We start from the raw sequence: 22,999 nt of genomic DNA on the forward strand, positions 1-22,999 counted from the left end.
GGAGCCCCTCTGGGATGTGTGCTTGGTCCCCTCCTGTACTCCCTGTTCACCCACGACTGCGTGGCCAAGCACGACTCCAACACCATCATTAAGTTTGCCGGCGACACAACGGTGGTGGGCCTGAGCACCGACAATGATGTGACAGCCTATAGGGAGGAGGTCGGAGACCTGGCGGTGTGGTGCCAGGACAACAACCTCTCCCTCAACGTTATCAAGACAGGGGAGATGATTGTGTACTGCAGGAAGAGGAGGGCCGAGCACGCCCCCATTCTCATCGATGGGGCTGTGGTGGAGCGGGTCGAGAGCTTCAAGTTCCTTGGTGTCCACATCACCAACAAACTGTCATGGTCCAGACACACCAGGACAGTCGTGAGGGGGGCACGACAATGCCTATTTGACATGGGTCCTCAGATCCTCAAGGGATTCTACAGCTGCACCATTGAGAGCATCCTGACTGGTTGCATCGCCGTCTGGTATGGCAACTGCTCGGCATCCGACCGCAAGGCGCTACAGAGGGTGATGCGTGCGGCCCAGTACATCACTGGTGCCAAGCTTCCTGCCATCCAGGACCTCTATACCAGGCAGTGTCAGAGGAAGTCCCTACAAATTGCCAAAGACTCCAGCCACCCTAGTCATAGACTGTTCTCTCTGCTACCACATGGCAAGCGGTACCGGACTGCCAAGTCTAGGTCCAAAAGGCTCCTTAACAGCTTCTACCCCCAAGCCATAAGACTGCTGAACAGCTAATCAAATGGCTAACCAGACTATTTGCATTGACCTCCTCTTTTTTTACGCTGCTGCTACTCACTGTTTATTATCTATGCATAGTCAATTTACCCCTACCTACCAATGTTCCCCGGATGTCGATTAAAGCAGTCCCCTGCACCTCTCTGATTCAGAGGGGTTGGGTTAAATGCGGAAGACACATTTCAGTTGAATGCATTCAGTTGTACAACTGACTAGGTATCCCCCTTTCCCTTTCACTTACATGTACATATTACCTCAATTACCTCGACTAACCTGTACTCCGCACATTGACTCGGTACCGGTACCCCCAGTATATAGCCTCGTTATTGTTATTTTACTTCATTTAGTAAATATTTTCTTAACGCTTATCTTTCTTAAAACTGCAATGTTGGTTAAGGGCTTGTAAGTAAGCAGTTCACTGTAAGGTCTACACCTGTTCTATTCGGCGCATGTGACAAATAAAGTTGATTTGATTTGAAAAGACAGCCTGTGTGTGTGTACGATGTACCTGAGTACTGCTATTGGCGAGGACATTCTCACCTTTACTGTTAAGGCGAGGCTGCAAGTTCTACCCACGAAATACAACCTAGCCCTCAGGTATCCTGCAAACCATGATCTCTTCTGTGTTTTACACCCGGAGTTAAAGCACACATACAAACATCCTCCACTACGAATGGTAGTGATGGATCGGGGTGGGCCAGTACTGGGGCTGAGGTGAACAGACCCCTCAGGTTACTGAAAGCCCTGTCAGCCTCAGCAGACCAGCAGAGCCGGGACGGCCCATCCTTCAACAGAGATGTAATGGGAGCTGCGACCTTGCCAAAGCCCCGGATAAACCTCCGATAGTAGATGGCGAAACCAAGAAAGCGCACCAACTCCTTAACCGTGGTTGGAGTCGGCCAATTACACACGGCTGAAATGCGATCTCCCTCCATCTCCACACCTGAGGTGGTAATGCGGTATCCGAGGAAGGAGACCGACTGCTGGAAAAACAGACACTTTTCTGCCTTGGCATAAAGGTCATTTTCCAACAGCCGGGTCAGCACTTTGCAAACCAGGCACACATGCTCGGCGCGCGTAACGGAATACACCAGAATGTCATCAATGTAGACCACTACACCACGACCAAGCATGTCCCGAAACACCTCGTTCACAAAGGACTGGAAGACGGATGGAGCATTCATCAAACCGTAGGGCATCACCAGGTATTAATAATGCCAGTCATCCCCCTTTCACTCATCCCCCTTTCGAACACGCACCAGGTTGTACGCACTCCTGAGATCTAATTTGGTGAAGAAGCGCGCCCCATGCATTAGTTCGATCACTGAAGGAATGAGGGGGAGAGGATAACTAAATCGTATTGTCTCCTTGTTCAGTGGTCGATAATCAATGCAAGGGCGCAGACCGCCGTCTTTCTTCTTCACAAAAAAGAAACTCGAGGAGGCGGGTGAAGTGGAGGGACGTATATACCCCTGGCACAGAGACTCGGTGACGTATGTTTCCATAGCCTCCGTTTCAGCCTGTGACAGGGGATACACATGACTCCTGGGAGGCACAGCGCCTACCCGAAGGTTTATCGCACAATCCCCCGCCCGATGAGGTGGTAACTTGGTTGCCTGCGTTTTAGAAAACGTGTGCGCCAAATCGAGGTATTAGGGGGGAATACGCACGGTGGAGGTACTGTCTGGACATTCCACCGTGGTTGCACCAATGGAATTACCTAGACACCTACCCTGACACTCTCGCGACCACCCCGTGAGAACCCTCTGCGGCCATGAGAAGGTGGGGTTGTGGAGTGCTAACCAAGGGATTCCTAATCCCACAGGGAAAGCAGGAGACTCAATAATAAAAAAAAGTGACTTGCTCACAATGAGTCTCGTGGGTAATCATGGTGACTGGTGCTGTAACTTCCCTAACAAACCCGGACCCTAATGGTCGACTATCAAGTGCTCTGATGGGGAGTGGAATGGATAGGGGAACCAATGAAATGCCTAAACTGTGTGAGAATGCCCTGTCCATAAAGTTCCCAGCTGCGCCTGATCGACTAGCCCTTACACTGGGGAACTACCATGTGATCAGGAAAGTAGATGGGTAGGGTACAGTGCACAGCAGAGGGCTCTGAACGAGTGTGGGTGTTCCAGTGCGCAACACAGGCGCACTGGAACAAATACAGGCACACAGGGAAAATATACCCTGGCAATACAAAGTACAGGTAGCTCCACCGAGCTCCACTCATCTCACATGAAACAATCACCCACAAGGACAAGGGGGCAGAGGGAACACTTAAACACATACTAATGAGGGGAATACGAACCAGGTGTGTGTAATTGACAAGACAAGACAAATGGAATGATGAGATATGGAGCGGCAGTGGCTAGAAGGCCGGTGACGACGAACGCCGAAGCCTGCCCGAACAAGGAGGGGAGGCAGCTTCGGAGGAAGTCGTGACAGTACTGCTCGGTTTCAGCAGTTATGGGCAGCCTAATTGTGTGGAGAAGGTGCTTTTGGTATCCTTAAAGTGCTCTTGTATCCAAGACCTTTAAAAATGTTTGAATCCTTCTAAAATGTATGTGTGTGTTTTCCTTCCCCCAAAATGCTCCAAGATTATTGTCAACTGAAACCCTGTGTACATTTCAGGTTATTCTCCTCTTACCACACATCATGAAGAACAGGGTGAACCAAAACAATGATTTACGTCAAACATGCTGCAATCCAATATACAGTGGGGAGAACAAGTATTTGATACACTGCCGATTTTGCAGGTTTTCCTACTTACAAAGCATGTAGAGGTCTGTAATTTGTATCATAGGTACACTTCAACTGTGAGAGACAGAATCTAAAACAAAAATCCAGAAAATCACATTGTATGATTTTTAAGTAATTAATTTGCATTTTATTGCATGACATACGTATTTGATCACCTACCAACCAGTAAGAATTCCGGCTCTCACAGACCTGTTAGTTTTTCTTTAAGAAGCCCTCCTGTTCTCCACTCATTACCTGTATTAACTGCACCTGTTTGAACTCGTTACCTGTATAAAAGACACCTGTCCACACACTCAATCAAACAGACTCCAACCTCTCCACAATGGCCAAGACCAGAGAGCTGTGTAAGGACATCAGGGATAAAATTGTAGACCTGCACAAGGCTGGGATGGGCTACAGGACAATAGGCAAGCAGCTTGGTGAGAAGGCAACAACTGTTGGCGCAATTATTAGAAAATGGAAGAAGTTCAAGATGACGGTCAATCACCCTCGGTCTGGGGCTCCATGCAAGATCTCACCTCGTGGGGCATCAATGATCATGAGGAAGGTGAGGGATCAGCACAGAACTACACGGCAGGACCTGGTCAATGACCTGAAGAGAGCTGGGACCACAGTCTCAAAGAAAACCATTAGTAACACACTACGCCGTCATGGATTAAAATCCTGCAGCGCACGCAAGGTCCCCCTGCTCAAGCCAGCGCATGTCCAGGCCCGTCTGAAGTTTGCCAATGACCATCTGGATGATCCAGAGGAGGAATGGGAGAAGGTCATGTGGTCTGATGAGACAAAAATAGAGCTTTTTGGTCTAAACTCCACTCGCCGTGTTTGGAGGAAGAAGAAGGATGAGTACAACCCCAAGAACACCATCCCAACCGTGAAGCATGGAGGTGGAAACATCATTATTTGGGGATGCTTTTCTGCAAAGGGGACAGGACGACTGCAGCGTATTGAGGGGAGGATGGATGGGGCCAAGTATTGCGAGATCTTGGCCAACAACCTCCTTCCCTCAGTAAGAGCATTGAAGATGGGTCGTGGCTGGGTCTTCCAGCATGACAATGACCCGAAACACACAGCCAGGGCAACTAAGGAGTGGCTCCGTAAGAAGCATCTCAAGGTCCTGGAGTGGCCTAGCCAGTCTCCAGACCTGAACCCAATAGAACATCTTTGGAGGGAGCTGAAAGTATGTATTGCCCAGCGACAGCCCCGAAACCTGAAGGATCTGGAGAAGGTCTATATGGAGGAGTGGGCCAAAATCCCTGCTGCAGTGTGTGCAAACCTGGTCAAGACCTACAGGAAACGTATGATCTCTGTAATTTCAAACAAAGGTTTCTGTACCAGATATTAAGTTCTGCTTTTCTGATGTATCAAATACTTATGTCATGCAATAAAATGCTAATTAATTACTTAAAAATTATACAATTTCATTTTCTGGATTTTTGTCTTAGATTCCGTCTCTCACAGTTGAAGTGTACCTATGATAAAAATTACAGACCTCTACATCCTTTGTAAGTAGGAAAACCTGCAAAATCGGCAGTGTATCAAATACTTGTTCTCCCCGCTGTAGGAGCCGTCTGTCAGTCAGTCAGTTAGTCAGTTAGCCAGTCATTGCATAACTGCCAGTGAAGGAAGAAGCCTGTACCGAACACTTCAGCGGGTCCACCTACATTCCAAAGTTCCTTGTCCCATTAGAGGCAGCTGCCATTTAAAGTGTGGCCTGTGAGCGCCTGCAGCTTTTTGTTGCGGTTGTACATCAAGCATCATCTTGCCAACCGTTTCTTTTCAATGTTAAAGAAAACAAAATGATGTCATGTCAGCAGTGTTTTGGCTTTGGGGGTAGAGATAATGTGTGATGTTGTTGTCCCTTGTAGCTAGCCTATCTACGGGTGAGAGCGTTCTATCACTGTAACATAATCAGGTTTAGAGCGATTAAAACAATATTTAGCATATTTATATATTTTCCCTTTCTGTAACACATTTCCAGTGTTCTATTTATGACACTCACGGTGCAGGTTGATGGTCACTAGACTTTAGACTGAATGTTATGCATTACTCTCATATCTGTTGATAGTGATTGACGCCAGACTGGAGGCACAAGGACACACTGATTATTCACTGTTGTATTGATGGCCTTCTGTGGACACGGATTATGTAGCAGCTGACAAAGCCACTGCCTTTGTTTTGAACTGCGAGCCTCTCAGGCTGGTGTTTACAGAACATTTGGTTTTGTCTGATTAGAATATAAAGGGCCTGTCTCCAAGAGGCCAGTTTGAAATGTTCTCTGCTTCTGTGCTGGAGGTGTCTCCCTGTTGCAACTTGTAATAAACCAGATTGTTTTTCAATTCTCTTTTCTTTAGTCCGCCTGGACATTCCTATGAGGATGGGATACTAAGGTTTTCAGCCATGTTCGTTTAGTGATCTTGCTTTTGTTGTAATTTACTTGGTTAAAGGTGATGTAGGTATAAGAAACTTCTGGAGTCGTATGTGTCACGGTTTCGGCCGAGGCTGCCTCTCTCCCTTGTTCGGGCAGGTTTCGGCGTTCGTCGTCTCCGGAATTCTAGCTGCCACCGCTGTATGTTTCATGTTCGTTTGCTTTTGTCTGTTTGTTTCCACACCTGTTTCTGTTTTGGCGTAATTAGTGTCCTATAAGTTTCTCGTTGTGTTTGTCTAGTGTTGTGTGTAATTATTTCCGTCAGTATTGTGTTTTGCTCGGTTGAGCTTATTCTCCACTGCGCTGGAGCATTTTCGCACCTGTGTGTGCACAGTTACATTTTGTCGCACCTGTTTGTGCGCAATTTACCTTTCGCCTTCGTGCGGGTTTTTTTCGCTTTCGGGCTAGTTGTCCTGTTGCCTTGGTTTGGCCAGTAATACAGCCTTTGGAACATTCAGTCTGAGTCCTGCGTTTGATTCCTACATTACACCTACAACACGCCCTGACAGAATTACACACCTTCTATGGAATCAGCAGGAGCCGAAGCAGCCCAGACGAGACTGGAGGCCCAGGTTCGGGACCAGCAAGATCAGCTCCTGCAGATGGGGACCGCCCTGCAGGAGGTGATTTCCACCATCCGAGGCTGGGGTCCGCCTCCACCGCCTCCCGCCCTGCCAGCACCATCGGCCAGCCCGCCCATTCCAGCGCCAGAACCTCGAGGAGTCCGACTATCTCTCCCGAGGGCCTACGACGGAGCCGCGGCTGGGTGTCAGGGATTCCTACTCCAGGTGGAGCTATACCTGGCCACAGTGCACCCGGCACCTTCAGGGCATGAGAGCGTGTCCGCCCTGATCTCCTGCCTGGCCGAAAGGCGTTGGAGTGGGCCAACGCGGAGTGGAGGAAGATCGACGCCACGACGATTACTTACAACGAGTTCTCCCGCCGCTTCAGGGCGGTGTTTGACCATCCCCCGGAGGGGAAAGCGGCGGGGGAGCGTCTGGTCTTCCTCCGGCAGGGGAGGAGAAGTGCCCAGGAATTCGCGCTCGAATTCCGTACGCTAGCGGCAGATGCAGGGTGGAATGATCGGGCCCTCATCGATCTGTACAGATGTAGCCTACGAGAGGACGTCCGTCGGGAGCTGGCTTGTAGGGACACCAGCCTCTCCTTCGACCAGCTGGTTGACATGTCCATCAGGCTGGATAACCTACTGGCTACCGCGGACGTCCTGCGGAGGGTCCGCCATTTCACCCTCCAGCGCCTCCGAGCCGTGTCCTATGGAGCTCGGGGCGCTGGCGCTAGAGAGAGGAGGAGTCGGCAGGCTAGGGGGTCCATCCACTGCACCAACTGTGGTCGGGGAGGACACACCGCGGCTAGGTGCTGGGGATGGCCTCCTAGGGGAGATGACGACAGGTCCCGCACTGGGGATTCCCTCCAGGTGAGTAGGCGCCCCACTCACCCAGAGCTCTCTGTTGCCCATTTTTGTATGCCTGTACGTTTTCCACAGGTAGCACCTCATTCCCAGCATAAGGCGCTGGTAGATTCAGGCGCGGCTGGGAATTTTATTGATAAAAAGTTTTGTTTAGAGTTAGGGGATTCCCCTCATTCCTGTTGATGTTCCTTTTCCCGTTCACGCCCTAGATAGTCGTCCGTTGGGTACGGGCTTAATCAGGGAGGTCACGGCGCCACTTAGGATGTGTGCGCAGGGGGATCATCAGGAGATGATTCAGCTGTTCCTGATTGACTCTCCTGCGTATCCGGTGGTGCTGGGCATGCCCTGGTTGAGTACCCATAACCCAGCTATTTCGTGGCAGGAGAGGGCTCTGATGGAGTGGTCTGCTCAGTGTGTGGGTAGATGTTTGGCGTTTCCGTAGGGGCTACCTCGGTGGAGAGTCCAAACCAGGTGCCCGCATTGCACGTTCCACCTGAGTATGGGGATTTGGCTATTGCGTTTAGTAAGGCGAGGGCGACGCGGTTGCCACCCCCATAGGCAGGGGGATTGTGCGATAGACCTCCAGGCAGGAGCTGCGCTCCCACGGAGCCATGTGTATCCTCTGTCTCAGGAGGAGAAGAAAGCTATGGAGATTTACATAGACGAATCGCTGAGACAAGGATACATACGGCCTTCCACTTCCCCGCGTCCTCGAGTTTCTTTTTCGTGAAGAAAAAGGATGGTGGTTTGCGCCCGTGCATCGAGTTACCGTGGTCTCAATCAGATTACGGTGAAGTATAGTTATCCACTCCCGCTGATTGCGACCATGACTGAGTCGTTGCATGGGGCGTTTTCTTCATGAAATTAGATCTCAGGAGCGCGTACAACTTGGTGCGCATCAGGGAGGGAGTGATGAATGGAAAACAGCCTTTAGTACCACCTCGGGCCATTACGAGTATCTGGTCATGCCATACGGGTTGATGAACGCTCCGTCAGTTTTCCAATCATTTGTGGATGAGATCTTCAGGGACATGCAGGGGCAGGGGGTGGTGGTGTACATTGATGACATTCTCGTGTACTCACCTACCCGTGTCGAGCATGTGGCCCTGGTGCGCAGAGTGTTGCGGAGGCTGGTGGAGCACGACCTGTATGTGAAGGCAGAGAAGTGTCTGTTTTTCCAGGAGTCGGTCTCCTTTTTTGGGTTATCAGTTGTCTGCGTCAGGGGTGAAGATGGAGGTAGACCGGGTGTCGGCCGTGCGTAATTGGCAAACACCAACCACTGTGAAGGAGGTGCAGCAGTTTTTGGGGTTTGCAAATTACTACAGGAGGTTTATCCGGGGTTTGGACAGGTGGCAGCTCCCATCACGTCTCTGTTGAAGGGGGTCCGGTGCGTCTGCAGTGGTCGGCCGAGGCGGACAGGGCTTTTGGGAGGCTGAAGGACCTGTTTACCTCGGCCCCGGTGCTGGCGCATCCGGATCCCTCTTTGCCGTTCCAGGTAGAGGTGGACGCGTCGGAGGCCGGTTTAGGAGCCGTGCTTTCCCAACGGTCTGGCGCGCCACCTAAACTCCGCCCCTGTGCTTTTTATTCTAAGAAGCCCAGTCCGGCGGAGCGGAACTATGACGTAGGGGACAGGGAGCTGTTAGCTGTGGTACAGGCTCTCAAGGTGTGGAGGCACTGGCTTGAGGGGGCTCAACACCCTTTCCTCATTTTGACGGACCACCGTAACCTGGAGTACATCCGGGCGGCGAGGAGGCTGAACCCTCGCCAGGCAAGATGGAGTATGTTCTTGACCAGGTTTACTTCTAAGATCACGTACATCCCTGGGTCACAGAATGGCAAGGCAGATGCGCTGTCTCGGCGGTATGACACGGAGGAGAGGTCCGTGGAGCCCACTCCCATACTGCCTGAGTCGTGTCTGGTGGCACCGGTAGTGTGGGAGGTCGATGCTGAACTCGAGCGGGCGGCACGCACCGACCCTAGTCCACCACAGTGCCCGGAGGGTCGGAAGTACGTTCCGCTCGAGGTTCGGGATCGATTGATCTATTGGGCTCACACGTCACCCTCCTCTGGACATCCGGGTATCGGCCGGACAGTGCACTGTCTTAGTGCCAAGTACTGGTGGCCCACGTTGGCAAGGGATGTGAGGGTTTATGTTTCCTCCTGCTCGGTGTGCGCCCAGTGTAAGGCGCCTAGACATCTACCTAGGGGTAAGTTGCTACCCCTGCCCGTTCCACAACGACCATGGTCCCACCTCTCAGTGGACTTTATAACAGACCTTCCCCTCTCCCAAGGGAATACTACCATCCTGGTCGTTGTGGACCGGTTCTCTAAGGCCTGTCGTTTGCTCCCCATGCCGGGTCTTCCTACTGCCCTACAAACTGCAGAGGCACTGTTTACCCATGTGTTCCGGCACTACGGGGTACCCGAGGACATTGTGGCTGATCGGGGTCCCCAATTCACCTCTAGAGTCTGGAGAGCGTTTATGGAGCGGTTGGGGGTCTCGGTGAGCCTCACCTCGGGTTACCACCCGGAGAGTAATGGGCAGGTGGAACGCGTAAACCAGGATGTGGTTAGGTTTCTCAGAACATACTGCCAGGACCGGCCGGAGGAGTGGTCAAGGTACGTTCCCTGGGCCGAGATGGCCCAGAATTCCCTACGCCATTCCTCCACTAACCTAACTCCATTTCAATGTGTGTTAGGTTACCAGCCGGTTCTGGCACCCTGGCAGCAGAGCCAGATCAAGGCTCCTGCGGTGGATGAGTGGGCGCGGCGCTCGGAGGAGACTTGGAACGCTGCACACGTCCACCTGCAGCGGGCCCTCCGACGTCAGAAGGCGAGCGCTGATCTCCACCGCAGTGAGGCACCGGTGTACGCACCTGGTGATCGAGTCTGGCTCTCTACCAGAAACCTGCCCCTCCGCCTGCCCTGTCGGAAACTGGGTCGGCGGTTTGTAGGGCCATTTAAAGTCCTGAGAAGGTTGAACAAGGTATGTTATAGATTACAGCTACCTGTGGAGTATAAGTGTATTAACCCCTCGTTCCATGTGTCCCTTCTCAGGCCGGTGGTAGCGGGCCCACTCCAAGAAGATTAGATCTTGGAGACTCCTCCGCCCCCGTTGGACATCGAGGGGGCACCGGCGTACTCCGTGAGATCCATCTTGGAATCGAGACGTCGGATGGGGGGTCTCCAGTATCTAGTGGAGTGGGAGGGGTACGGTCCGGAGGAGCGGTGCTGGGTGCCGAGGAGAGACGTTTTGGACCCGTCGCTCCTGACGGAATTCCATCGGGGGCATCCGACGCGCCCTGCTCCGCGTCCTCCTGGTCGTCCCCAAGGCCGGAGTCGGCGCACGTCTGGAGCCGCGCGTCAAGGGGGGGGTACTGTCACGGTTTCGGCCGAGGCTGCCTCTCTCCCTTGTTCGGGCAGGTTTCGGCGTTCGTCGTCACCGGAATTCTAGCTGCCACCGCTGTATGTTTCATGTTCGTTTGCTTTTGTCTGTTTGTTTCCACACCTGTTTCTGTTTTGGCGTAATTAGTGTCCTATAAGTTTCTCGTTGTGTTTGTCTAGTGTTGTGTGTAATTATTTCCGTCAGTATTGTGTTTTGCTCGGTTGAGCTTATTCTCCACTGCGCTGGAGCATTTTCGCACCTGTGTGTGCACAGTTACATTTTGTCGCACCTGTTTGTGCGCAATTTACCTTTCGCCTTCGTGCGGGTTTTTTTCGCTTTCGGGCTAGTTGTCCTGTTGCCTTGGTTTGGCCAGTAATACAGCCTTTGGAACATTCAGTCTGAGTCCTGCGTTTGATTCCTACATTACACCTACAACACGCCCTGACAGTATGACAGTGTGGTCTGTGGGTAAAGCTTGCTCCTCCAGTCAGCTGCATGTGTGGTTTGTGTGCTGCAAAACACTGAATTCGGGAAGGGTGTGCCTGGTTTGACCCGGGTGGGGTTCCGAGTACATGAGTGCTCTGTGAATATCGATAATAAACAACTTAAAACCTCAAGTGGCATCGGCCACTCGGTTTTAAATACCACACAATTGGGAGAGCCCTCTGGGACCAGGGATTATCAACCCCTGGTCTCCTTTACATACTGCTAGCTAGGATACAGTGCTACTGTGTGCATAGTGTGTAGCAGGGTGGTTATTTTGGACAAGAAAGGCATAACCTCTCGTGGGTAGAGGCTGTGTGGAGTGTTCGTTTGTTTGTTTGTTTGGTACGGTTGGTACCTCTGTTTTTGGTGGTGTCAGAGTGCGGGCCTGTTCACCGTAGGTGAATTATACGGTCGCACTTCTATGTCTGGTCCATTCCGGATCCTGTTCTCACGTTTTAGGTTGTTGGTTCACTTTTGTGACTGACTGTATTCTCTCCCCCAAATCTACACTGGTGTTGCTTACCAAGACGACATTGAATGTTCCTGAGTGGCCTAGCTACAGTTTTGACTTAAATCTGCTTGAAAATCTATGGCAAAACTTGAAATGGCTGTCTAGCAAAGATCAACAACCAACTTGAGAGAGCTTGAAGAATGTTAAAAAGAATAATGGGCACATTATGCGCAATCCAGGTGTGCAAAGCTCTTAGAGACTTACCCAGAAAGACTCACAGCTGTAATCGCTACCAAAGGTGTTTCTAACATGTATTGACTCAGGGGTGTGAATACTTATCTAACCAAGCTAGTGTTTCATTGTTCATTAATTCGTAATAAATGTTAGAATTTCTACCACTTTGACATTAGAGTATTTTGCGTAGATCGTTGACCAAAAATGACAATTAAATACATTTTAATCCCACTTTGTAACAACAAAATGTTGAAAAAGTCAAGGGGTGTGAACACTTTCTGAAGGCACTGTATCGGAATCACCCACAGGCATGGTTGGGGAATGTCTTGTTTTGGTTAGTAGCATAACTTTCACTTATCTGCTAGCGACAGCACTGAGGAATAGCATCTACAAGCAGCTTAATGATGGAATATGATGTTACCAGCTGCACAGGGATGTGTTTACGCATCTGTACAATATTTGGATGATCTTGGACATGGACAGTGTCATTACAACTGCACAGAGATACCCCAGCAGGCGCAACTTGTTGAAATGAGGTCAGTACAACCACATTTGGTTGTAAACTAGTTGAAATTACGTAATTTAAACCAGCCTTGCCTGTTGTGCTGGGACAACTTGAATTGGAAGCTTCTCTCTCTCCCTCTCGAAACTATTAAGCGATGAGTAATGAACGAGGAACGAGAGAGAAAGAAACAAAAAAGAGAAAGAAGCTGCTGAGACAGAAAAAAATAAAAAACATCACAGGAAGAAATAAAGGTAAACCTCAGCAGGAGAGTGATCAACCTCCAGTCTCCACCCAGGTGTTAGGACAGTCATGTCAGTCCAAAGTTCAGTTGGAGTTTGAATTCCAGCCCAGGATCTTATCAACCTACATGGAACTCTTTCACAACGCTCTCTCTAGTTGCTCAGTGTGTCAGTTTGGGGATTAGGTCCAGTGTACCAAACAACCACAAAATCCTGTCATCTAACATCATCTATCATCCAGAGAACAATATTTCACCAGAACCCAATTGATATCAACACATAGACAATGCGTATGAATGAGCCCAATGGCAGACTCATATGTCTCGCTTGTGATAACCATATAGTCTAGATTACATTTAGATTTATGACATCTGGGAGATTCTTGGCCCATGGTTGTGAACTGAGCCAGGTGATATTTCTTCCTTCTCTCTGCAGACCAACCTTAGGGAAACTAACTTGGAGTTGACTGGGCTATTGTTTTCCATGCAGGGATAGATACACAGTGTCAATGTAAAGTGTGACTGAATAAAGTCCCATGGAATATTTAGCGGAGAATCATCTTGATACTATACGGTTTGTGAATTGGCTGAGGGAGAATGGAGTTCAGGTATATCTGTGTCAAAGTGCATACTGAGAGAGAGAGAGAGAGAGAGAGAGAGAGAGAGAGAGAGAGAGAGAGAGAGAGAGAGAGAGAGAGAGAGAGAGAGAGAGAGAGAGAGAGAGAGAGAGAGAGAGAGAGAGAGAGAGAGAGAGAGAGAGAGAGAGAGAGAGAGAGAGAGAGAGAGAGAGAGAGAGAGAGAGAGAGAGAGAGAGCTACAGATAGTGATAAAGAGGGAGGGAAAGAGAGAGAGAGAGAGCTACAGACAATTATACAACCACCTAAAAGGAAGTCATCACCTACAGAGAGATGAACCTGGAGAAGAGTCCCCTAATCAAGTTGGTCCTGGGGCTCTTTTCACAAACACAAACAGACCCCACAGAGCCCCAGGACAGCAACACAATTAGACCCATCCAAATCATGAGAAAACAAAAAAATAATTACTTGACACATTTGAAAGAATTAACAAAAAAACACCAAACTAGAACGCTATTTGGCCCTAAACAGAGAGTACACAGTGGCAGAATACCTGACCACTGTGACTGACCCAAAATTAAGGAAAGCTTTGACTATGTACAGACTCAGTGAGCATAGCCTTGACATTGAGAGAGGCCGCCGTAGGCAGGCTATGTGCACACCACCCCCAAAATGAGGTGGAAACTGAGCTGCACTTCCTAACCTCCTGCCAAATGTATGACCATATTAGAGACACATTTTCCCTCAGATTACACAGACCCACAAAGAATTCCAAAAAAAATCCAATTTTGATAAACTAACATATCTACTGGGTGAAATACCACAGTGTGTCATCACAGCAGCAAGATTTGTGACCTGTTGCCACAAGAAAAGGGCAACCAGTGAAGAACAAACACCATTGTAAATACAACCCATATTTATATATTTTCCCTTTTGTACTTTAACTATTTGCACATCGTTACAACACTGTATATAGACATAATATGACATTTAAAATGTCTCTATTCCTTTGGAACTTTTGTGAGTGTAATGTTTACTGTTCATTTTATATTATTTATTTCACTTGCTTTGGCAATGTAAACAGAGAGAGAGAGAGAGAGAGAGAGAGAGAGAGAGAGAGAGAGAGAGAGAGAGAGAGAGAGAGAGAGAGAGAGAGAGAGAGAGAGAGAGAGAGAGAGAGAGAGAGAGAGAGAGAGAGAGAGAGAAAGAGAGAGAGTGAAAAGAGAGAGAGAAGTCACCATCCTCCAGGTTATCTACTGTTCCACCTTAATCAAACACAAGAAACTGTTATGTTTTCACCACCAAAGTTTACATTCCAAAGGCCTGAGAACAGCCTCCCAACAATACAGTCTGTTTTCTGATCAAATGAAATTTCGCACTGGAAATTTCAAGCACAACATTCTCCAGTTGCATTTACAAGTGTTTCATTACAGAAACGTAATTTAACTTAATGTATTACCTTTGTCATTGTCAAGTAGCATTTCAACAAGCACACCCATGGCTGGCTCTAGCCTTTTGGGGGCATAAGTGAGATTTAGTTGGGCCACCCTCGGGCAAACCACTTTAGTGGCCCCCCTTTCAACGGCGGAGAGAAAAATGTACATTTTAAAGTTAATTTCCTGCAATTCTACACATTTTGCCATGACTTATGCCATGTAAATGATATCTGAGTGAGAGTGACTAACAAAATCAATGGGGGCCATCTGGAGGTCAGGGGCCCTGGGCACGTACCCAGCATGCCTGGTTGGTATTCGGCCATGATTACTACAAGTTTAGATAGCTGGCTCGACTAATTTACCAAACTTTTTAAAATTTTTTGCTGACATGGCTAATTCAGTGACTGTCAGTGACGGACATAACAAGAGACAAATTGCTGATGCATAATCAAATTTCGAACTTGCACCTTGTATATTCTACTATTCTAACTCTTAACAGTAAGTTGAGACCCCGACTGAGTTCCAAAAAAACAAAAAAAACATAGATAATTATTTTGGGGGGAGCATTAGCTTATGTCGCTTATGCCTGGAGCTGTGCCTGCACAGACCAATGATATTAGATAAAATAATGTTGACATTAGGCAAGAGCATTTAACTCAAGTCCACTAGTACTATTGCACAAACTGTGGATCTTGGCACAGAAGTCACAACACCACATGACCACCACAGCCCAGTGTTAGGTTTATCCACCAGTCCGGACTCTGCACTCTGTCAGCATACATGTTAGTTCCCTGTTTCCGCGTGTTCAAGAACCCAAAGGGGTCACGGGAAGGCAAATCTCTGCTGCTTACCAGACCAGGGGCCTCATTTATCAACCATGCATAAGCACAAATCTGTGTGCAAAGTGTGAAATTGATCAATATGAAAGTTTGCTTGAGAGTGTGCGTACATTTACGCACAGCCATGACCATGCGTGCGACAGGACCAAGTGGTGGATTAAGGGAACTGCTTGTTAAGCGTAAAATGGGGAACATATATGTTGAAAATGTGTGAAATTGGGAGAGTATTAATTAAATCATTTTTTGGTTTTCTTGCATTTCCTTTGTGAATTCATGAAACATACAGTTGCCGTCGGAAGTTTACATACACCTTAGCCAAATACATTTAAACTCAGTTTTTCACAATTCCTGACATTTTATCCTAGTAAAAATTCCCTGTCTTAGGTCAGTTAGGATCACCACTTTATTTTAAGAATGTGAAATGTCAGAATAATAGTAGAGAGAATGATTTATTTCAGCTTTTACTTCTTTCATCACATTCCCAGTGGGGTCAGAAGTTTACATACACTATATTAGTATTTGTTAGCATTGCCTTTAAATTGTTTAACTTGGGTCAAACGTTTCAGGTAGCCTTCCACAAGCTTCCCACAATAAGTTGGGTGAATTTTGGCCCATTCCTCCTGACAGAGCTGGTGTAACTGAGTCAGGTTTGTAGGCCTCCTTGCTCGCACACGCTTTTTCAGTTCTGCCCACAAATTGTCTATAGGATAGAGGTCAGGGCTTTGTGATGGCCACTCCAATACCTTGACTTTGTTGTCCTTAAGCCATTTTGCCACAACTTTGGAAGTATGCTTGGGGTCATTGTCCATTTGGAAGACCCATTTGCGACCAGGCTTTAACTTCCTGACTGATGTCTTGAGATGTTGCTTCAATATATCCACATAATTTTCCTTCCTCATGATGCCATCTATTTTGTGAAGTGCACCAGTCCCTCCTGCAGCAAAACACCCCCACAGCATGATGCTGCCACCCCCGTGCTTCACGGTTGGGATGGTGTTCTTCGGCTTGCAAGCCCCCCCCTTTTTACTCCAAACATTATGGCCAAATAGTTATATTTTTGTTTCATCAGACCAGAGGACATTTCTCCAAAAAGTACAATCTTTGTCCCCATGTACAGTTGCAAACGTAAGTCTGGCTTTTTTATGGCGGTTTTGGAGAAGTGGCTTCTTCCTTGCTGAGCGGCCTTTCAGGTTATGTTGATATAGGACTAATTTTACTGTGGATATAGATAAGTTTGTACTTGTTTCCTCCAGCATCTTCACAAGGTCCTTTGCTGTTGTTCTGGGATTGATTTGCACTTTTCGCACCAAAGTACGTTCATCTCTAGGAGACAGAACGCATCTCCTTCCTGAGCGGTATGACAACTGCGTGGTCCCATGGTGTTTATACTTGCGTACTATTGTTTGTACAGATGAACGTGGTACCTTTAGGCGTTTGGAAATTGCTCCCAAGGATGAACCAGACTTGTGGAGGTCTACAATTTTTTTTTCTGAGGTCTTGGCTGATTTCTTTTGATTTTCCCATGATGTCAAGCAAAGAGGCATTGAGTTTGAAGGTAGGCCTTGAAATACATCCACAGATACACCTCCAATTGACTCAAATGATGTCAATTAGCCTATCAGAAGCTTCTAAAGCTATGACGTCATTTTCTGGAATTTTCCAAGCTGTTTAAAGGCACAGTCAACTTAGTGTATGTAAACTTCTGACCCACTGGAATTGTGATACAGTGAATTATAAGTGAAATAATCTGTCTGTAAACTTGTGTCATGCACAAAGGAGATGTCCTAACCGACTTGCCAAAACTATAGTTTGTTAACAAGAAATTTGTGGAGTGGTTGAAAAATGAGTTTTAATGACTCCAACCTAAGTGTATGTAAACTTCCGACTTCAACTGTAGCTTGACATGCTATATAATTTGACCACATCAGTAAATTTGTTACAATAATAATCCATATAAAGTACAGTAATTTGTTAAATGAGAGGAAGTGAAACCATTGTTGACATATTATAAGACTGAGATAATGGGAAATCGCATGAGAGATTGTGACCTTGCTCTGTTGGAAGATTTGGCACAGGTGGGACTTTTTCTGCATTAAGTACAGATTGGCTCATTTACATTTTACACTTACATTTTTAGTCATTTAGCAGACAGTCTTATCCAGAGCGACTTACAGTTAGTGAGTGCATACATTATTATTTTTTATACTGGCCCCCCATGGGAATCGAACCCACAACCCTGGCGTTGCAAACGCCATGCTCTACCAGCTGAGCTACATCCCTGCCGGCCATTCCCTCCCCTACCCTGGGCCAATTGTGCGCCGCCCCATGGGTCTCCCTGTCGCGGCCAGCTACGACAGAGCCAAAAAACAATCTCCTATAGGATTTTTGCGAGGATTTAAGACCTACTTTAAAAAATGCAAACGCATAGCCTACCATTCCGGTGCACATCCAAGTGCTATCCACCCTCGGGTTTTTGGCAACGGACACTTTTCTGTGGGAGCTTGCTGATTGGAATCTCACAGCCCTCGATGAGCCAATGTTTTCGATGCAATCATCAGCAAAACAAACATTATTTATCAATGGTTATCTGTGGGTATGACGCTTGTAGGATTGTTTGATAAATCACACTTTTTTCTATGCGTACGACCATTCTAAATTCCGTTCGTAAGTAGTATTTTAGAATAGTTTCTACGCAATATTGATAAATGAGGCCCCAGGGTTCAAATACTGTCTGAAATCATTTCAAATACTTTAGCGGGTGCTTGATTGAGCTTGCCCGTTGCAATGGAACCAATACAACAGTCTCAAAAGTCCAAACCCCACCCAGCTGGCACTCAAGGTAGACTTGAGCAAATGCCAAAACCATCTGAAAGATTTCGAATAGTATGTGAACCCAGGTGTGCTGCTTATATGAAAACTGAGTTAGTGACACTTGACTGAGTCTCACAGTCAGTCAGTCTGTTGTGGCATTACTGTCTCCATTCCAACAAATCTCTCCCAATCCAACACAGCCCACCACACACCAAATTGAACTTCCCCCACCTCTTCCTTGTCAGTTTAATGATTTTGCTGCCGGATCAAGATGTAAGCCATTGAACCACAGACAGACATTGAGACAATTCTTGCACATAGTGGCTGCGCTAGCTGACATGGATTGCACTAATAACATGCTTTCTCAATCTCCACATGCTGCTGTGGAGAAAGATTGAAAAATGAGAAGTAGTTGTTAGTTTGCTGACTGAGGCGAAGAACAGCTTTAACCTACCCCACTAAGCAAATAGTAGACGCACACAGCAATGCTTGTTGTCCACTGTGAAAACAACATCAAACTCTAATCTATTAAGCGGTAATGTTTGCCTTACACCTGGCTGTGTTGTGTTATGGTACACTGTGTAACCATACTGTACCATAACACATACCTGGGACTTCCAACCATAACAGTGAATGACGTCAATGTGGTTCTTTATAGCTGATGACCTGTGACCTATTGCATTACATATGGGTTACTCACATCAGCTGAAAGCAACCACATGATCAAATACGTAGCTAGTCATTCCCACATCCACATACAACACTGTATCCCTTTTCTTTATGTTTGCAAAGGCTTCAATGTACTGATGTGTAGTGTACAGTACAAAGCAACAGCTTGAGAAGGCTCCAATGTATTGATGTGCAGTGTACAGTACAAAGCAACTGCTTGAGAAGGCATCAATGTACTGATGTGTAGTGTACAGTACAAAGCAACAGCTTGAGAAGGCTTCAATGTATTTATGTGCAGCGTACAGTACAAAGCAACAGCTTGAGAAGGCATCAATGTATTGATGTGCAGTGTACAGTACAAAGCAGCTGCTTGAGAAGGCTTCAATGTATTTATGTGCAGCGTACAGTACAAAGCAACAGCTTGAGAAGGCATCAATGTATTGATGTGCAGTGTACAGTACAAAGCAGCTGCTTGAGAAGGCTTCAATGTATTGATGTGCAGCATAAAGTACAAAGCAACAGCTTGAGAAGGCATCAATGTATTGGTGTGCAGCATGCAGTACATAAAGCATTGATGCATGTATGGAGCAGCCTTACCTGCCATTGATGAGACATTGATGATAACTCCTCCTTCTTTTCCATACTCTTTGCTCATATGATCCAGGGCCAGGTAAGTTCCCTTGATGACTGATGTCTATGGAGAGAAACAAGAGGGCTTGAGTTTCAATAACCAACACATACAACAGTCACACTTATTTAACTGTTTTGCTCTTATTCAGACAAAATGGAGTGATGATTGTGGTAGAACTCTTTGCTGATGTAATGTAATGTAAACTAGGCTAAACTACGGCATCATGTAATGTAAACTAGGCTAAACTACAGCATCATGTAATGTAAACTAGGCCAAACTACAGCATCATGTAATGTAAACTAGGCTAAACTACAGCATCATGTAATGTAAACTAGGCTAAACTACAGCATCATGTAATATAATGTAAACTAGGCTAAACTACAGCATCATGTAATATAATGTAAACTAGGCTAAACTACAGCATCATGTAATATAATGTAAACTAGGCTAAACTACAGCATTATGAAATGTAATGTAAACTAGGCTAAACTATATCATGTAATGTAAACTAGGCTAAACTACAGCATCATGTAATATAATGTAAACTAGGCTAAACTACAGCATCATGTAATATAATGTAAACTAGGCTAAACTACAGCATCATGTAATATAATGTAAACTAGGCTAAACTATATCATGTAATGTAAACTAGGCTAAACTACAGCATTTATGCATGATTCTTAATCATGAGTAGGCCAGCAAAATACCTAATCCGTCATGATCTACATTAACAGGTAAAGTAAGGTTTAATCATTGTCATAAGGTTTAATCATTGTCATAAGTTAGAATCCTAGACAAGTCCAGGTCGACAAGACTTTCCTTATCTTTAAGGGATAGCTTGGCCTTTCCTCCAACGTTAGCCTATTTCTGGCCAACAGCAGATTGATTTTGCACAGTTAGTCAAGTAACAGATTGTGAAAGTCAATTTTTCCAAAACAAACTATCTCAATGAAAAGACATTCAATGACAAAAATACATTCAATCTTACATTTACTGGTGTTAGTCACACACACACACACACACACACACACACACACACACACACACACACACACACACACCTCTTACCAGATTCACTTCAATGGTCTTCTCCCAGTCCTTCTCATTGTTGATGCCAGCATTGTTGACGACAATATCCAATCTTCCAAACCGGTCGACTGTACTTTGAAAAGCATCTGCAATATGAAAGAAGAGTCCAACACTTAGATTGATTAACTATAGATTAACCCCTACAAGAAGAACACTATCAGTCCATACAAGATGGACATTTGTCAAGAACATTGCCTCTTTGTTTATTTACATCTAAACTATAATTTAGATGCTATATCAAAGAAGAACATCTAGCTCTTAGATTAATTATACAGGTTATGTTTACTACAAGAACATTGCATCTTTGTCTATCTAAGTAAACAAGTACATCTAAACAATTATCTAAGCCACAAAAAGTGCAGTAAAACAGGTATTTACCAGCACCTGCCTTTCAGCTGAAAACATTCCACAACAAAACCTTCAATTAAATAAAAAATAAATCACCTTAACCAAGGCAGGAGCAACAAGTCACGTACGTTGCTTTACTTTAACAACAAATGTCTAACAAATGTCCTGTTTTACAAGACTAAATAAACCGTGTCGACGTTTAAAGTTTCAGTCATGCATTGACAGTGTTCAGTGTTGGTTGAATGGACTCTTATAAGCGCAGATATTTAGGTAAGGCTACATCCAAGAACATTCCAATGTGTTTTGCCTGGGGCGTTTTTGAAATCATGTCAAAAGTATCTAATTCATTTCCACACAATGAAAGTCTGTTTCAGAGGTGAATGATGTCTTAAAATAGGTAGGCCTAAAGGTGATCGAAAAGGAGAATATTCTGAATTCTAACCCACTGCGCAGCATGAGATAAATTAGATTATTATGCATATAGTTAGTTTTAGGTAGGTTAGGCTAATAACCTCTAAAGAAAAGATAGCAGTACCCTAGTAAAGGTACAATTACCTTTGCCGAAAGTCAGACTGTTACCATGGTTACCCCATGGACACAAGAGTCTCTTATTTACAAGCCAGAATGTTGAATACAATTATATGTAAACTTGACCGGTTGTCCATGCTGTTGGTCCTTTTGACCGTAGGAAGTGGAGATAACATGTCCACAGGCAAGTATAATTAAACCAACTTTTCAAAGCGCTGGTAGTGGGTTCAGATGTCTATCACTAGAAGCATACTCACACGATGTAAATACATGCAAGCGATGCATGCATACTTTCCGAGCTCGTGCACGTGTTTACATTGTTTTGTGCATGTGCCAGGTGATAGAAAGCAGTACCAGCGTTTGAAAACTTTCCTGTGGATATTTTTTCTCAAATTCCTACCCACAAACCCACAAACAGCACAGACGACTGGCAGAGTAGCCTAAACTGAAATAAAATTGCATTAAACATTCTGGCTTGTAGAGTTTGTGAGAGGAAATGTTCCAAACGGAATGCCAATAATCTCAGACTATGAACCAGAAGTATCATAGTTTTATTGTCAGGCAACCATTACCTTTAAGTTTCAATCTGTCCGTCACATCACATTGAATGAAAATGCAGTTCCCATCTCCAAACTCTCCATCTAAAATCTTCTTGCATTCCTCTCCGACACTTTGATTCAAGTCAACAAGTGCAACCTGCAGATATAAAAATCAGAACATCTACAAAACTATGTCCAAATATTTTAAACGGTTCTTGTGCAACACCGTTGCAGGGTTGGTTTTGGCTCCATACAAGCACGAGAGGTTGGTACAAGCGCCGCGCGTAAAATGCGTAAAGTAACCAAAACCACAGTGCATTTACGGGCGACAATAGGCTAATAACTTTATATATAAACACCAACCTTTCCTTCATTCTTCAGTAGGCTTTCTGCTACGGCTCTACCGATACCTTGCGCTCCGCCCGTAACTAGAGCCACTTTACCTCGCAGAGTCATCATTGACACTTCATCTGGCTGCGACACGCCGCGCTGCTTTATGTAGGCTCCTAAATCATCTGCTACATTAGTTGTCAGAAAAGGGGCGTGCGGTGTATGTAGCGTTAATAAACACACCGCGGATAATTACGGCGTCTCGTCTTTCACTTTTTTCATATTCCAAACCGACCTCCTACTGAGATAGGCCTACAGTAGAAGCTCACTACTGGCATCATAGAATTACATATTGCTCAATTTAATGTGATCTCTGTGACTGGCGACAGCATGAGAGAATATCTACTGCTATACTGTTCATATAGCGCAACCATGCAGTGAAGTCATAAAGCTCACTATTGGTAGGCCTACAGTCTGTTTTAAAAGGCAATAGCTTTATGTTAGATTGGGAATGGATTTCATGACGTTAAGATAT

The 22,999-nt window shown here is 46.1% G+C and overlaps 1 protein-coding gene across 1 annotated transcript in view; it reads right to left on the reverse strand.

Moving 5' to 3' along the window:
* hpgd (15-hydroxyprostaglandin dehydrogenase) overlaps positions 1–22,700 on the reverse strand; it is a 33,079-nt gene extending 10,379 nt beyond the window's left edge. Inside the window, exons 1-4 of the mRNA XM_041869015.2 lie at positions 22,498–22,700; positions 22,168–22,291; positions 20,699–20,805; positions 19,597–19,693 (exon numbers count right to left, since the gene is read on the reverse strand). Of these exons, the coding sequence (XP_041724949.1) occupies positions 19,597–19,693; positions 20,699–20,805; positions 22,168–22,291; positions 22,498–22,593 (424 nt within the window). The 5' untranslated portion in view covers positions 22,594–22,700. The remainder of the gene's footprint in view (positions 1–19,596; positions 19,694–20,698; positions 20,806–22,167; positions 22,292–22,497) is intronic.
* Between the last annotated feature and the right edge of the window lie 299 nt (positions 22,701–22,999).

Source organism: Coregonus clupeaformis, chromosome 40, assembly GCF_020615455.1.
Source record: "Coregonus clupeaformis isolate EN_2021a chromosome 40, ASM2061545v1, whole genome shotgun sequence".
In the NCBI taxonomy this organism is placed as follows: Eukaryota; Metazoa; Chordata; class Actinopteri; order Salmoniformes; family Salmonidae; genus Coregonus; species Coregonus clupeaformis.